The following is a 13,687-nucleotide window of genomic DNA, read 5'->3' as shown; positions in this document are numbered from 1 at the left end:
CAGGAGGTCTGGGCGCTGTTATACGGGTTCAGGGGGAGCTAGAGGAGGCGTGAGGGGGAGGACTGGGCAGGGAATGCCTAGTGATTTAGGGGAGGCGGCTAAGAAGGCTCTGGATCCTGGGAGGGGAGAAGGCGGGGGTGTGAGACCCAGCCAGTGCATTGTGAGTGTGGCAGTGCTCCAGTGTATGTGTAGGGGGGCACTCCCCAGGGGACCAGGCACTCTCCAGTGTGAAGGCAAGAAGGGATCGGGGAGACCTGGCAAGTTCTGATGTGGCCCTCACAGAGGGGTGTATGAGGCAGCAGAGAAGGCAGGGAAAGGGATGGGGGGGGGCGGAGATATGTGGCTGGGGACACAGAGGGACCAAGCACCCTCGCAGGGGTGCGCGGCGCTGGAGAAGCACGCTAGGACGGCAAACTTTGGTGTGCGTAGTGGGAAGGGAGACAAACACAGGGAAGCTCTGTTGCCTGGGGGATACAGGGGAGGACCAGGCAAGGCAACAGAGCTTTATTGCCATGACAAGCTACACAAGCGTTACCAAAGCATGAAAGCTAGATTCCTCTGGTATCTGTCAGTCTGTCCAGGGCAGGACTTCTTACTGCCTGGGCTTTGATCCCATGCCCATTAGCATTAGCCGCCTTCCGGCTAGATTGGGGCGGCACGTTTGGTGATGGAGGTGGGGGAGGCACATAAACGATGGCTGGTTAGATGGGGAGATGGACAGCTCTGGCACCTCTCTCCTTTGGCCCATGCTGCAGCTTCTTGCTTTTGAGGAAAACTGTCCATCGTTCTCGATCGCTGGCGGAAAGCTTCCCCTCATCTGTCAGCCCCGGAGTAGTAAACACCAGCCCGGCTCAGCTTCCTCCGTCACACGCTCGGATCCCTATGTCCCCCTCTCTCTTTTTTTTATTTTCACCTCTACTGTACGGTCACTGATTCTGCATCGGGTGCGAAGCTGCTGGAGCCTGCCCCATTTCCCCCCCGGCGAGGTGGCCTGCTAACATGCTCATTCAGTGACAGCGGGCTCTGCAGCCCCCCGACCGCCTCGCGTGTCTATCTGGGCTTCACGGTAGATTGGCGTTTTAGGCAAGCTCCCGTGTGTGTCTGCGCGGGGCGGGGGTCAGGGGGACGGGCAGGCGAGAGCTAGCGTGCGTAGAAGGAGGGAGAGTGTGGGCGGGAAAAGAAACAGAGGGAGAGACCGAGACAGAAGAGGGTGGGGACGCGCGAACAACCCAATAACAACCCGCCTCCCTTGGCTCGGCGTCCTCCCCCTATCCCCATTGGTGCATGGCGCTATCATTTCCCCGGCGCGGCACCCAATGCCGTAGGAAGCTGGCGGCGGATTGATGGCCTCGCCCCCCTTTGCTCTGGCTCCCCCCCCCTTGTCTCGGTGTGTGAGCGTTTCGGTAACTCAGCGGGTCACGTGTTGTTTTGCTCTTTAGTTCAGCCCTTGGTGCGCAATGTGTTACTTACTGTGAAACTGTTACCAAGACAGGCAGCAGCAGCAGCGGCGACCAGCTCTGAGGCTCCGGAGAGCAGCAGCGCCCAGGATCTAGAAGGACCTCGGGCAGCAGCAAGCCCAGACTGCACGGAAGAGCCAGGTCGGCAACAGCACCATCACCACCGCGCTTTATAGACGAGCCAGGGTCACAGCAGCTCCGGGGACCAGGGGAATAAGTCCCCACCCCAGGGCGCTAAGAACTCAGCCCCCTGTCCCACGCTCTGGGCTGGGGATGGCGAGCCCCACGCTGCTGGGGCTGCTGCCCCCCCTGAACTCCCCTCCTGGTCCTAACCTCAACAACAACAACAACCACCAGAGCGTGAGGAAATGCGGCTACCTGCGCAAGCAGAAGCACGGGCACAAGCGCTTCTTCGTGCTCAGGGGACCCGGCGGCAGCGGGGAGGAGCAGCCGGGGGCGGGGGGCGCCCGGCTGGAGTACTACGAGAACGAGAAGAAATGGAAGAACAAGTCGGGGGCTCCCAAGCGGGTGATCGCACTGGATTCCTGCCTCAACATCAACAAGCGAGCGGACGCCAAGCACAAGTACCTGATCGCCCTCTACACCAAGGACGAGTACTTCGCCGTGGCGGCCGAGAACGAGCAGGAGCAGGAGGGCTGGTACCGGGCCCTCACCGATCTGCTCAACGAGGGCAAAGCCGCCTGCCAGAGTTCCCCGCTCCGCCACCTCTCCTCGCCCTTCTCCTCCTGCAGTGCCGCCGCCTCCTCCCTGGCCGGCGGCTGCGAGGACCTCAACTACGGGCTGATCGCCCCGGCCAGCGCTGCCTACCGGGAGGTCTGGCAGGTGACGCTGAAGCCCAAGGGCCTGGGGCAGAGTAAGAACCTGACCGGGGTGCACCGGCTCTGCCTCTCCGCTCGCACCATCGGCTTCGTGCGCCTCAACTGCGAGCTGCCCTCGGTCACGCTGCAGCTGATGAACATCCGCCGCTGCGGCCACTCCGACAGCTTCTTCTTCATGGAGGTGGGGCGGTCGGCGGCCACCGGGCCCGGCGAGCTCTGGATGCAGGCGGACGACTCGGTGGTGGCGCAGAACATCCACGAGACCATCCTGGGGGCCATGAAGGCGCTGAAGGAGCTGTCCGAGTTCCGGCCCCGCAGCAAGAGCCAGTCCTCCTCGTCCTCCTCCTCCGGGGGCGCCGGCGGCCCCGGAGCCTCCTCCACTCATCCCATCACTGTGCCCGGCCGCCGGCACCACCACATGGTCAACCTGCCGCCCAGCCAGACCGGTCTGCTGCGCCGCTCCCGCACGGACAGCCTGGCGGCCGGGGCCAGCGCCGGCACCAAGGGCACCCCGGGCCGGGTGCGGACGGCCAGCGAAGGGGATGGCTGCAGAGCGGGCTCGGTCGCCGGCAGCCCCATGAGCCCCGGCCCGGTGCGGACTCCCTTGAGCCGCTCGCACACTCTTAGTAGCGGCGGCAAGTCCGGGGGGAAGCTGGGGCCGGTGCCCCCCGGGGGCGGCCTGCAGAATAGTCGCTCCATGTCTATGCCCGTGTCTCACTCGCCCCCTTCCGCCACCAGCCCGATCAGCCTCTCCTCCAGCAGCGGGCTCGGCTCCGAGCCCCCCCACCCGCAGCGCCCGTCCAGCGGCAGCGCCTCCGTGTCCGGCTCCCCCAGCGATCCGGGCTTCATGTCCTTCGATGAATACGGCTCCAGCCCGGGCGGCGACCTGCGGCCCTTCTCCACCGCCAGCAACCGCAGCAACACGCCCGAGTCCATCGCCGAGACCCCCCCGGTGCGGGACCCCGGGGGCGGCGCGGACCTGTACGGCTACATGGCCATGGAGCGGCCCCAGAGCGGCCGGCTCTGCTACCGGCCCTGCCCGGACTCGGCGGGGGACAAGGGCCCCAGGAAGCGGACTTACTCGCTGACCACGCCATGCCGCCAGCGGCCCGCCCCCCCGCAGGTCTCCTCCGCCTCCCTGGACGAGTACACCCTTATGCGGGCCACCTTCGCCGGCAGCTCCGGCCGCCTCTTCCCCGCGGCCTCCCCTAAAGTGACCTACACCCCCTACCCCGAGGACTACGGGGACATCGAGATCGGCTCCCACCGCAGCTCCGGCAGCAGCAGCACCAACCTGGGGCCGCCGGCAGGGGGCGGCGGAGGAGGGGACGACGGCTACATGCCCATGACCCCCGGGGTGGCCGCGGCTTTGGGGCCGGGCAGCCGGGGCGGCGATGACTACATGCCCATGAGCCCCACCAGCGTGTCCGCCCCTAAGCAGATCCTGCAGCCCCGGGCCGGGGCGGGCGGCGGCTCGCCGGGGAACGGCAGCGGCGGCTACAAGACCAGCTCCCCCGGGGAGAGCTCGCCGGACGACAACGGCTACATGCGCATGTGGGGCGGCTCCCGGCTGTCGGTGGAGAGCTCGGACGGGAGGCTGAGCGGCGGCGACTACATCAACATGTCCCCGCACGGGCCGCCCGCCGCCTCGCTCACCCCGCCCGACTTCTTCTTTGCCCCGGCTCAGGGCGGCGGAGACCCGCCGAAGGCCGCCTACGCCTGCAGCTCCCTGCCCCGCTCCTGCCCCAGCCAGGAGTCGGCCAAGGACAGTGACCAGTACGTGTTCATGAGCTCCCCGGGCAGGCTGATCCCGGAGGAGCCGGCCTGCGGCGTGCGCCCCGCCGCCCCCTCCAGCCACACGGTGCCTTCCCCGCTGCGGCACAGCCGGACCGAGAGCTTCCTGAGCCAGCGGAGCCCGCGGGCGGTCCGGCCCAGCCGCCTGGCCCTGGACACCCTGCGGACGCTGCTGCCCAGCATGCACGAGCACCCCCTGCCGCCCGAGCCCCAGAGCCCCGGCGAGTACATCAACATCGACTTCGGGGAGGCGGCGGCAGCCGACTCACCGCCCTCCCTGCCGGCCGACAGCCCGGCCTCCTCGCTGGGCTCGGGCGCCGGGCGGAGGCGCTCCCCCCTCTCCGACTACATGAACATCGACTTCGGCTCGCAGGCGGGTCCGGTGTCGGTGGGCTCCCTGGAGGCGCTCTCCCCGGAGTCCTGCGCCAGCCGCGGCCGGCCCGACGGGCTCTATCTGCAGGCGGCGGTGGGGGTGGCCTGCCTGTCCAGCCCGCCCGACGGGGGGGATTACACCGAGATGACCTTCGGCATGGCCGCCACCCCGCCCCAGCCCATCGCCCAGAAGCCAGAAAGCGCCCGGGTCACCAGCCCCACGGCTGGGGTGAAGAGACTCACCCTGGCCGGGGTGGAAGCTTTCATCCTCTCCAGCCCGCCCCCAGACCCTAACCGCGGGGCCAAGGTCATCCGGGCGGATCCCCAGGGGCGCCGGCGGCACAGCTCGGAGACTTTCTCCTCCACCACCACTGTGACCCCCGTGTCTCCTTCCTTTGCACATAACCCCAAACGGCACAACTCGGCCTCGGTGGAGAACGTGTCTCTCAGGAAAAGCGAAGGCCTGGAGGAGGAGCAGGGCAGCAGCCCCATGTGCCGGGAGACTTCCGCCGGCTTCCAGAACGGCCTCAACTACATCGCCATAGACGTGGTGGATGGGAGCCTGGCGAACTGTGACAAAGTCAGACCCAAAGGCAGGCACCCCATGAATGGGGACATCAATGGAGTTGAGACCAGCGCCTATGCCAGCATAGATTTCCTATCCCACAACCTGAAAGAAGCAACTGCTGTGAAAGGTGAGTAGTAGGTCGCTCTCCCAATGTGCTATTATTTGTATTTCTAGGATATGTTGCGGTATTGGGAGGGGGATGGTTTCTCTCTCTTTCTCAGCTTTGTAAACTTTCCAAATAAAATATCTATATACAAGGAAACACTTAAATGTTGAGTGCTTCCTCTTCACAGGAACCCAAATTAGTGAGTACACCGTTCTATATTTTGGACATGCTACAGAACTGCAGTTACAGAAGATTTTTCCAAGTGTTTGCTTAAGATTTATAAAGCTTGAGTTAAAAGACAGGAGGGAGCACATCAGATTACCAACAGATCCTTGGTCCTCTATCTGAAAGAGTCAAAACAGAACAACCTCGGAAGGATTAATATATTTATTCTGAATTATTTTGACCTGTTGTGAAAGTTTGGCCATAAATCTGCAGTGAGCATGTGAAAACATTGATCTTTTCAGGAGTCACTGCATGTTTGAGGGTTACATATTGTTTTGCAAATTTTGTTTAAAGGCCTACCCAATAGCGATGTGTAACTACATTGCAGCTGCCAGTTGAATCACAGTGTCAATGGCCAGTGTTGGTTTGCTTTTTAAATGGATTGCAAATGCAGGCTGCTTGAAGACAAAAACAACCCTAAATAATCTAAAGCTTAATTTGAGAGAGAATTTCTGTTTTAATCATGTAGCTGTTCCTTTCCAGAGGTGCTAGTTGTGCTATAGAAAGTTCTTCCTAGCAAGAGGGAAAGTCTGTGTTATAATTGGGGAGGCCAGGAACAGACAATATGTGAAGGATTAAAAGTTAATGATTGAGACACTGCAGGGATCCTCTTTGCTATTGCACCAGGGCATTTTTAACCTGTGTGTACCTCTCAACTGTAATATGTGTCTATCGGTCTAGGGAGCTGAAATGATAAAGGTTTTACTTCCATATTTATAGTTTTCATATAGATAATCAGTTTTAAGTAAAAAGTAGCCATTTCTGACAGCCACTTGTAGAGATTTTTGTTCCATTTATTATTGGCTTGTTGATTTTGAAGAAGAAAATGTTCTTTTTTTATAGGAAGTGCAGAAAGATGGAAGAGATGAAAGTGGAAAAAGCTTTGAACCTAATTGAGAGGATTGTTGACTGAAATATCAGAATTTTTACAAGATGAACACACTGAATGGGAGAGTTAAGGACAGAGACAGACTTGTCAGTTATCTGTAGTTTTGCTTTAACTGGCTTCAGGATTTACATGGTTTGGCATAAATCAGTGTGAATGCTACAATTATTGGTTCCATTGCCTTATATAAAGAATATTTGGCTGTGGCCTGTACATTGGAATTATGTTCCAGTAAAATCATGAGCTCTCTTGTATTTAATTGTAAATTGAGTTTAACAAGATTTGAGTTTTGCTTGACCCACCTACAGCCCCCAACTGCATAACAAACCCATGTTGGGGAAGCACCATTTCCACAGTATCCTCCAAACTGCTGACCCTAAGGGGACAGAGGGTGCATGGGGAGGGGGGGGTGAACTCTGCCTAGGGGGAAAACCTGGACTGGATTAAAATGCTCCCAGCATCTAGATTGGATTAAACTGTGGAAATTCCATTCACTTAGCTAATAAGGGGAAACTGGCACTACATCTCTGATAAAGTTAATAAAAACATAAATATAGCTAAATGAATTTAGAGAACGGTGAATGGTGGGAACAGTTTAATTCTAGTAGTTATAAAATATCTGAAGGTTATTCAGATATTTTCTTTTGTGTGTGGGCTTCCTTTTCCTGTTTCTTATATGCATGTAAATGTGCAGTGAAGATCAGCATCATTGGGTGTTGAGCTGAATGTAGGAGGCACAGCTGATGACTATTTCTGCCATTCTGTTTCCCTGAGGTTTCCCTGTTCCCCACACGTGTTTGCCTATTGCATATAATTACACTCACTGTATTCAGGAAGAACTGTAGCCAATTTCAGGACAAAGAGTTAAGAAACACTTTGCATAACTGTTGATCAGTGTTCCAGGTCATATTTTAAAGTGGAGGCTGTATGTTACAGGTATTTTTAGTGAATTAATTTGAACAAAAAGAGCAGTGTGATTAGGAAAGTGCAAGGATATTACCTTAGTAACGGAATGCATAAGTACAGTAGTGGGCTATTGAGCGGAGCTATTAACATTTACAACTCCTGAGCTCTATTTTGGTTTTGTTTACATAACCACATTGAAGTTTGTTTACAGTACTACTACTACCGTACTACCGTTACTTCTTAAAGATCACCAGTACTGTTCACAATAGAATTCGAGGTTCTACGAACTTTAATTTGTAAGATTAACAGGATTTTCATATTTTATGATGAAATACACATGCAGAATTATAGAAATATATGTATATGTATTAGGCATACTAGGTACTGGTTTAACTCTCATTTCTTATTTTAAGACAGTGGCAGTTCAGAATGATTTGGCTAAATTTTATTGATGATTTTTAATTGATGTTATTATATATAATTTACCATGGAGGTAGCCTATATTAGATGTGATGAGAATTGTTTACTTTGCTGTTTGTATAATTGTTTACTGAATCACTAAAGCCATTGAGTGGGAACTAGCTTTGTCCTTTCAAAGTTAAGGAGAAATTAACAGTTTTGTTTGGAGCAATTTTAAAACTGAAATGTATGCTTCTTTAGAAAGAAGTAACGTGAAGAGCTCTTGTAAAAAACACAAAACACGTATCTTGTAAAAAAAAAAACCAAAGTTCATTCTATTTGGTTTATCAGGAAATTAATAGTTCAATGTAAAATCATAGTCAGTTCAAATACTTCCCCATGTCTAGAGATATATTTTATTATGTAGGTAAATATTGTGTTTGAGTTTTTGTCCCTTTAACAAAATTAATCATGTGACTTTAAAAATAAAGATGCATTGGTTTTCGTCAGTAACTTGCCTGTCTGCTTTAAAGAATAGTGTGTTTTTGGAATTTTGAGCCAGTATCATCCTGTTACGATGAGAGCAAGCTAACAAAACCAAAATAGCTTCAAACAGGAAAAATAAAAAGGTCATTCAGAATTTATCAGTTAACTTAGTTCTGCTTCACTCTGAAAGTGTGCAGGCCTGTGAGAGTCTAACAAGTACTTGCCTTCTTCTGAAATATAAATAAAATAGTGCTTTTACTAGACAGCTGGAAACTCTTTTGTTGAATGCTGATTATCAGTTAGCATTCAGCTTTCTAAGTATGAAATAACCCTTCTGCAAAAGAACAATAGTTCATACAAAATTATGTATTTTCTTGCTTATGTAAACATTTTCACCCAGTTCCTCCTTTGGTGTAAATTGTTTATTGCATTGGAGCTGTGCTAAATTACACCAACTGAGGATCTGACTTTTGGGTGAAACCCTGGCTTCATTGAAGTCACTAGTAATTTTGGCTTTAATAGGGTCAGGATTTCACCCTGTGATTTTTTTTTTTTAACCTGAAATCCTTAAGCAAAATTCCCATTAAGTTCAGTAGTAATTGTGTTTGAGTTTTGACTTAACTGGAAGTTTTTTGCCTGGTTAAGGATATTACAATTGGGGCCATTATCTTTGTTTTTTTCCAAAACAACATGTGCTGTTTTAAGTTTTCCAAAGTGTGACAGCAAATACATGTGATAGTGCACCTACCTATTAAGGTCTGTTGGCTCTCTCCCCTCCCCCTTTTTACTTCCTCTTGATTTATTAAAAAAGGGTCTTCAATTATAACCTATAATGCAACGGTTTTAAATGATCATAAAGTAAGATAGTGGTCTTTGAGAATAGGTAAAATGCTGTCTCACTAGCTCATAATTCTTGTAAGGATTTTATGAATATGCTTAAACAGTACAAACGTCATATCTAGAGAAAATTCTCACATTGTTAAAACTGAAACTCTGATTTACTTTTTCCTTTGTGTTCAGTTTGGACAATAAAACTAGAGAAGTCAGTTTCACTTTTTGGTTCTTATATACTGATTGCCACAATGTTTGGTTCAGAAACTGCAGGGAAATGTTTTAATTGCCTGTATAAAAATAATCTTTTAATCAAAATGTCTTGTTAATTTTATGAAAACATTCAAATACAGCTTTGTACATCTTTTTTAAAAGCCTAATTTTTTTTAATATAAATTAGTACTAAATGTAATATTTGCTCTTTCTGATCTAGTGCCATGCAGTGGGTTATATACCTCAGAATTATCAGATTCAAGAACTGGATTACCTCTTATATCTGATATGGCTGTGATTATAAACTACTTTGCAGTTAAAATTTTAAGAGTTCCAGTTTCACCTTAGATGTTTGTTGGAAAATGTGCTACTGCTCTTTCAGATTGCATTCTTCTAGTAGAGGTAATATGAAATGATTAGGTATCAAATCTGGCAGCATAACCTATAAAATACAAACTGCAAACTATACATTTTGTATAATTAAATGAGAACTTTTACTTTTTTTAAAATTTCATTTTCAGTTGTTTTAATTATATGGATGTCAGATTTTTAAAAATGAGATAAAACACCAAAACCCATAAATGTATTTGGCTTTTATTTCTTATTATAGTTTAAATTATATTTAGTTGCACTAAACATTTGAAGATTGTCATGGTTACTTTGAATCATTTAAGATAAATAGTTATAGACTAAGTTGAATGGTGGGTTTGTTCTAAAGTGAACCAGTGTAGTCATTGCTCAAGGCAGAGGAAATGCTTAGGTTGATTGTTTCTGATAATTTGATTTCTTTCAAGATAGCTGCAGAGACTAACATTCACTTGTGTTGTAAGTAAAATACATAAAGGAATGTATGGACAGAAAGAGTATTAGGACATATTTTGTATGCATCCCGCCCCGCCCCCCCGCCGCTACAAGGAGGAAATAATGTTGGATCTTTTGTGCTGGTTTTACCATTTTTTAAAATATCATTATATTGAAATACTGAAGCTGGTTTAAAAGTTGAAACATGGCATGTGTACACTGTAGTCAATTTAAGTAATGGATCTCCTCCCCCATTAGGAAGTTGAAGTATTGTATATACAATCCAGGTATTTTCAGTTTAAGCCAGATCTTCTCAAAAGCAGCAAGAGCACTTAACAAAATGTCTGTCTTTTCCATCTAGCAAACAAATCCTAAAGAAATGTTTAACTGCTTTTAATTTTTTTAAAGACCATCATGTGGTGTAATGTATGTTTGTGCATATACATACTTTACTTATGGACTGTATTTGTGTCCATGAGTGCATCTATTTTGTGTTTTTTGAAATTGTGAAGACAGCACTTTGCTGAGAGTTGGTAAATTTTTCAATATATTAGCAAAATGCATAAAATAAACCATCTAAAATAAATAGACAAAATTTATCTAATAGACTTTTCTATGTAGATTCATTTAATATTTAGTAGTACACCTCTACCTCAATATAACACTGTCCTCGGGAGCCAAAAAATCGTACCGCATTATAGGTGAAACTGCGTTATATCGAACTTGCTTTGATCCACCGCAGTGTGCAGCCCCGCCCCCCCCCGAGCACTGCTTTACTGAGTTATATCCGAATTCGTGTTATATCGGATCGCGTTATATCGGGGTAGAGGTGTAATTCTTTTAATTCCTCATAGGATTCAAGAGTTCATTTTCAAGCAAATGCTATCTCTGGGTCTGATTCTATGCTCATTGAAGTCAGTAGCATTCACTGATTTCAGTAGTGCAGTATCAAGCTCTAGGTTCTCATTTTGGTACCCACAACCCTGGTATCTGAGTGCTTATTTTTCTAAGTGTCACATTGCTTCTCTGAATTAAAAAAATATAGCTATTTTATCTTTTTTTATAGCTGCTTCTCTGTATGTGTTTGTAAGGAGCTCACCAGGGGCAGAGTTGCACTAGGTAAACCCAAATTCACGTGAGTAGTAGCCTTGCTGACCATGTAGCCCTTACTAAAGCAAAATTCTTAATGAATTTAGTGTCATTTTTTTTGGTGTGAGCAAGAGTTGCAGGTTTAGGGTCTAAAGGCCTGATCTAAAGCTCACTGAAATAAATAGAAATTTCCCCTCCCCCTCAGTTCTTTATTGTGTCTGCATAAGGATAAAATATTTAATTGATTTGTAAACTGATAGCATGTATAGCAACTTACTTTTTAGTTTTACTAGGTAGACGTGCATCCTGCCCCTAATGTGTAGACAGCTAGACGCTGGTGCTTAGCATGTTGGTGGATAGTTTCTATTCAATATGCATGATTATGTGGAGACTAGTCTGCTAAGTTGCATATTTATTCATGTACATGCAAATGTGTTTCTGTTGGTATTGTAGATGAAAACCTACTGCTAAAAATAGCTTGATCTAATCAAAAGTGGAGAAGTTTGTTTTAAACTTGAATCTAAAGGGCAACAATCTGGTTGGAAATACTTTTAAAGGAATACAGTCAAGGGTAACAGGCCCAAAGTTTATCCTGTTTTTTTTCCCCCATATCAGTTTGTACGGTCCACATAATTTTTTCCAAAACAAATGTTTAAAATTTTTCTAGCGAAATGGCAGTCGTCCTGTACTATGTGGAAATGTACAAAAAATGCCAGTGTTTGAATGCAATGAAGGGTAAATGCGTTTTAAGGATCGATAGCTTCCATTGTTCTATGTGGTGTGGTGTTGTGGCCCTGTTGGTCCCAGGATTATAGAGAAACAAGGTGGGTGAGGTAATATCTTTTATTGGACCAACTTCTGTTGGTGAGAGAGACAAACTTCCGAGAAGAGCTCTGTGTAAGCTCGAAAACTCATCTCTGTCACCAACATAAATTGGTCCAATAAAAGATATTGCCTCACCCACCTTGTCTTTCTTTTAAGGAAGCAGATTTCAAGCTTTTGAGTGGGGAAATACTTTTCAAATGGATATAAATACCTCTGTGAATTTTTTAAAAACTATTGATAAATTATTTTCTTTTTGAGTTACAGATCTTGCACTAGTATGTTCTGCTTGGAATTCAGATAGAGCTTTCACTGTCCCTCAAGATATTTTCTGTGTTAGATTATTATTTATTATTTGTATTACAGTAGTGTCTGGACTAAAGTCTCCAACTGAGATCAGATGCTGTACATACATATCCAAAGAATTCCTATCCCAATGTGCGAACAATCAAACCAACTAGACAGACAAAGTGTGGGGGAAAGGTTTTGGTGAAGTATTAGTACTCTTCCCACATCATGGCTAATTTCAATAGCATTCCTAAGAAATAAGCCATTAACTCAGTTGTAGATAAACTCATTAAATAGCTGACACTTAGATTTGCCTGTGCATAGGTAATTAACAGTTCAGTCATTGGAGCTATAGTATCTTTACCGGAGTTCATAATTTAACAAGCTCTAAAGTTTTTAAAAAAAGTAGCTCGTGTGTGTATACGGGAGGCACATACACTTATACAATAAACACAGAATAGCTGTCCCATATAAGTAACCTATAAGTGCATTTTATTCTAATAAACAGCATATCGAAATAGTTAAACAGATGAAGGAAAAGCCCATATAACAGCTACATTGCAAAATACCTAGTAATGTAATAGCTTGATTCCACAGATTAGGAGTGAGTCAGTGTTTTGTTTACATTATTTGTCAGTCTCTTCAGCATCCTAGAAGAGAATACTTCCTTCCTGGCAGATGGCAGCCCCAGGGCCATGCACCTGCTATTACAAGCAGTACGCTGTAGTAACCTACCCCAGCCTCACTGTTGACAATGGGTTGTCAGCCCACTGTTGGGCTTACAGCCTAAATAGAATAGGGAACATATTTGTCCTTCAACAAGGGACTGAAATATCTTAGGAAAGACAATGGAGATGGTACTCTAAAGAATTGTTCTACAGTCTAAAATATCCTTCTTTTAGAAGAAGTGTGTTATGAGCCACTTTAAGACAAATTATGATTGAAGATCATGAACTGTGTCATCAGGGAGAGGATTTTCTGTTCTCTCATCCAATAGAATGATAGCCCACGTTGGATTTAATAGCTCTATCTAGGCAGTCAGAACACTCTCATAACTTAGCTAAATGTGCTTTAGCAATGCATCCGTCAGTAACCTGTATTACCTCACCCACCTTGTGTCTCTAGTAACCTGTAGTGGAATTCTTTTCAAGAGGAATGGGTTTTCCATGTGGAATTCTCTAACTTGTGGCTGCGAGAAGGCTGAAATAGTTATGCACAGTCCACTCTGATACTGTTATACAGATCCACTAAAAGGTGTACTAAAAACTAAAAATGTCTATTTCATTAGGGTTACCATATTTCAGCAAGCAAAAAAGAGGATGGGAGGAGCCCCGCCCCCGTCCTGCCCTAGCCCTACCCCTGCCCCTTCCACTCCCTCCCACTTCCCGCCCCCCTCAGAATCCCCAACCCTCCCCCCGCTCCTTGTCCCCTGACTGCCCCCCCGAGACCCTCCCTCCATCCTAACTGGCCCCCTAGGACCCTACTCCTTACCTGTACCCTGACTGCCCCAACCCTTATCCACACCCCCACCCCCAGACAGACCCCTGGGACTCCTACGCCCCATCCAACCACTCCCCACCCCCTGACAGCCCCCCCCCAGAACTC

At 47.9% G+C, this 13,687-nt stretch overlaps 1 protein-coding gene across 3 annotated transcripts in view; it reads left to right on the top strand.

Moving 5' to 3' along the window:
• Positions 1–1,483: 1,483 nt before the first annotated feature.
• IRS2 (insulin receptor substrate 2) overlaps positions 1,484–13,687 on the top strand; it is a 41,635-nt gene continuing 29,431 nt past the window's right edge. For 2 of the 3 annotated variants that reach the window (XM_024206119.3, XM_024206103.3), the window contains exon 1: positions 1,484–5,157. In XM_024206119.3, the coding sequence (XP_024061887.2) occupies positions 1,731–5,157 (3,427 nt within the window). In that variant the 5' untranslated portion in view covers positions 1,484–1,730. Of the gene's footprint in view, positions 5,158–6,204; positions 7,844–13,687 lie in introns of those variants that run through there. The other variant, XM_024206110.3, reaches the window with a different exon arrangement.

Source organism: Terrapene carolina, unplaced genomic scaffold (genome assembly GCF_002925995.2).
Source record: "Terrapene carolina triunguis isolate 2854851 unplaced genomic scaffold, T_m_triunguis-2.0 Scaffold21, whole genome shotgun sequence".
NCBI lineage: Eukaryota > Metazoa > Chordata > Testudines > Emydidae > Terrapene > Terrapene triunguis.
Note: the sequence above shows the minus strand (reverse complement) of the source record. Positions and strands in the feature narration are given on the sequence as shown.